The sequence below is a fragment of the Vigna umbellata genome, chromosome 5, assembly GCF_029865625.1.
Source record: "Vigna umbellata cultivar VRB3 chromosome 5, Vumbellata_1.0, whole genome shotgun sequence".
Classification (NCBI taxonomy): Eukaryota; Viridiplantae; Streptophyta; class Magnoliopsida; order Fabales; family Fabaceae; genus Vigna; species Vigna umbellata.
The window spans coordinates 6903663-6906595 of NC_142169.1; the positions used below are offsets into that span (position 1 = coordinate 6903663).

The 2933-nt window shown below is 33.1% G+C and overlaps 1 protein-coding gene across 1 annotated transcript; it reads right to left on the bottom strand.

Moving 5' to 3' along the window:
* Positions 1–1663: 1663 nt before the first annotated feature.
* LOC124832895 (CLAVATA3/ESR (CLE)-related protein TDIF-like) lies at positions 1664–2668 on the bottom strand. Its single transcript, XM_047307223.2, has one exon. It carries the CDS (start codon positions 2495–2497, stop codon positions 2135–2137), a length of 363 nt encoding a protein of 120 aa, XP_047163179.1. The 5' UTR covers positions 2498–2668; the 3' UTR covers positions 1664–2134.
* Positions 2669–2933: the final 265 nt, after the last annotated feature.

The window sequence follows — 2933 nt, forward strand, 5'->3', positions numbered from 1 at the left end:
TAGTAACATATTTTATTGCTTGAGAGTGTAATGTGTCCTTCATACACATACCTTTTGTAAAAAAACATCAAGATAATAAAATTAAATCATTTAGTATTCTATAATAATAATAACGAGAGATTAACATAATTATATTACATATAAATCTCTGAAAAACAAAAGCATGACTTAAATGTTGTAATAAATCACTTAAACTTGTTACAGTAGTTATTTCTTAACACAAGTGTCATTGTCAGCTACATGTTATATTTTGCAAAAACATATAGCTATGTGGTTTTGTTTATTGCACACAAAGTATCCTCATACTTCTTAAAAGGTAATAGATTGGTGATGAAAATCAATTTTTAAACTTAGTACATTATAATTAAACTATTATATGGTTCTAGTATTTCATGCAGATATAATCATCTTACTTTGAAACACTTAACTGCATCAAATTAGCATGGACAACATATTTTCACTAACTTTTACAATACATTGAGGTAGCTAACTTGTTAAATTATTCAGACTTCATAATTTAGAATCTTCGATAATATTAAATAATTTTGAGCTATGAATTTCTTTCACTATTATTATGTCAATTTTATAGCTTGACTATAAATGGTTTGAATACATGTTTTTATAAATTATGACTTCTGAAAGTTAAATTCTGCTGGTTGATTTAATCGAGGCAAACATTATAAATTATAGTTCTTAGAGTCAAACAACTTTTTTCTTTTAATCTCTCGTTACATCATAGACTAAACATTTGCTTTGGCCATAACGAAAAAAATACATATATTAACTTTTCTTTGTTATAAAAAGACTAACTATTTCCAAATATTTAAAACACAAAAATGATCTTTTAGCAATGATATGATCCAGAAAGGAATGTCATGGCATACTTCAGAGAAGGATGATGGTATATGGCTGCAAAATATTAGTGAAATGGGTAATTGCAATTGAAAGAAGTTATAGGGAATGAATTGTAATTTTGAAAAGAAAAAAGTGGAAAAAGGAGAGTGGGGAGGGGTTATGAAAAAGTATATGATTGGAATATAAGGTGATTCAGCACTAGGAAATGATACTGTTATAATTATCAAATCATGGGCTCACTCATGACCTTTGGTTGGTACCAGCTTTCTTGATAAATGTGTTTGAGAAGACAAAAGCAATGTTCAAAGACAGAGAAAAAAATAATAATAATTTTGCTCAGGCAAAACAAAAGGTGCCAAGTTCTCTCACTGTTGTGTCATAGATCTGACACCACTGCTCACTGTGTGCCTCAGATTCCGTTCTTATCTGCATCTTTCCTTCATCCTCAGTTTTTCAAACCCAATACAATCCACTGGAAGAGCCATGCAAAACCTTACTCACTCTACTATGCTCCTTGTTTCTTCTTCTGGATTCTTCTCACTTTCAACTCTACCAGTGTTTCAAATACTGTTTTCTTTCTAGTATATATCACTTTCTTCCCAAAAACAACACTTCTTTTTCCTTCCCATCTTCTAAAATCGCTAAACCAAATGCCTCAATAATTGTTCACTTCTTTTTCAAAGTACCAACATCATTAATTCCCAGTACTTTCAGGAGAAAAATTACCCACAATCATTCAAAATGTTAAGGGAAAGAAAAAGGGCAAGGATCTGAAGAAAAAGTTAAAGGTAAAATATAGACATACATGTCACACAACTCAACCACATAAATTTGAACTCTTTGTACTTAATTTGCAATACAAATATGGTAGAAAGCCAAAACCAATTACCACACAGAAGCAGATGGATTTGAATGCTTAGTTATGCCATCACCAACACCATTCTGTCACCATCTATGTAAGAAAGAAATAGGTAGGTACATACATAGATAGATACATATATAGAAAATAGAGTATCTCTTTCTATACATTTCCAGCCAAAAAGGGAGAGATATTTAATTTTGCTAAGATGATGACAACAACAATACTAACAAAGCTCTCGCTGAGACAGGTAATATATATTATAATGGTGATGAACCAAAATAAGAACTATGAAGACGACCATGACAACAACAGTGACTATGCCCTTACATCTCCTTGTCATCTTCAATATTCAGCTAGCTCTAGCTATATATGGTTCATATATGTGCTGGTGTATGCCTCTGAGTTCTGACTTACCGGTTAATTCGAGATAGGGTTTGGACCACTTGGAACTTCATGAGCCTCAGCTCCAAATTCTCTTCTAGCAGAAGCAGCCTTGGAAGATGGAGAACGGGATTTCTGGCTATTCTGAGGGTGCATGGCTGTGGTAGACATGGTTGATTCTGATGAAGCTTTTGTGCTTTCCAAAGAGGCCATGGTAGAAGGGTGTGGTTGGTGAGATAGATTGATGAGGAGGAGAAGGACGAAGAAAAGGGTGAGAAAATGAAGAAAAGAAGGTGATTTTGAGCATGGTTCTGAGATTGGTGATGATGATTTAGGTTCTGCCATGCAATTTGAAAGAGAAAACCACCCCCCAATAGCCCACAAGGGTTCAATATCCATCAACCAGCTCCAAGGCTAAGAAGAGGGACAAAGAACAGCAGAATAGTACAGAGAGAGATGAATCAAATTGGGTTTGAGAGAGAGAGAGAGAGAGAGAAAGGGAAGAGAGGATGAGAAGCTTCAACAAAAGTGATTTTGGTTGGAAGCAAATGAAATTCGATGCACATTTGTCCAAGAACCAAGACCAACTTATTATGGAAGCTTTTACATGAAAGGTGTTGTTCATAGGTGACTGAATTTACCAAAATGACCATGCTTCATATTATGGAAATAAAAGTTAATCCTTTGTGATTATTGTTTTAAACAGAAAGGGTAACCTTAATTTATCAAAGCATATGGTGACTGAGAATAAGATTCAAGCAATATTTGAGAATTATTCTCATTAAAATTCGAATTCATTAAGTATACTCTCTTTATATCATGATTACATAATTTT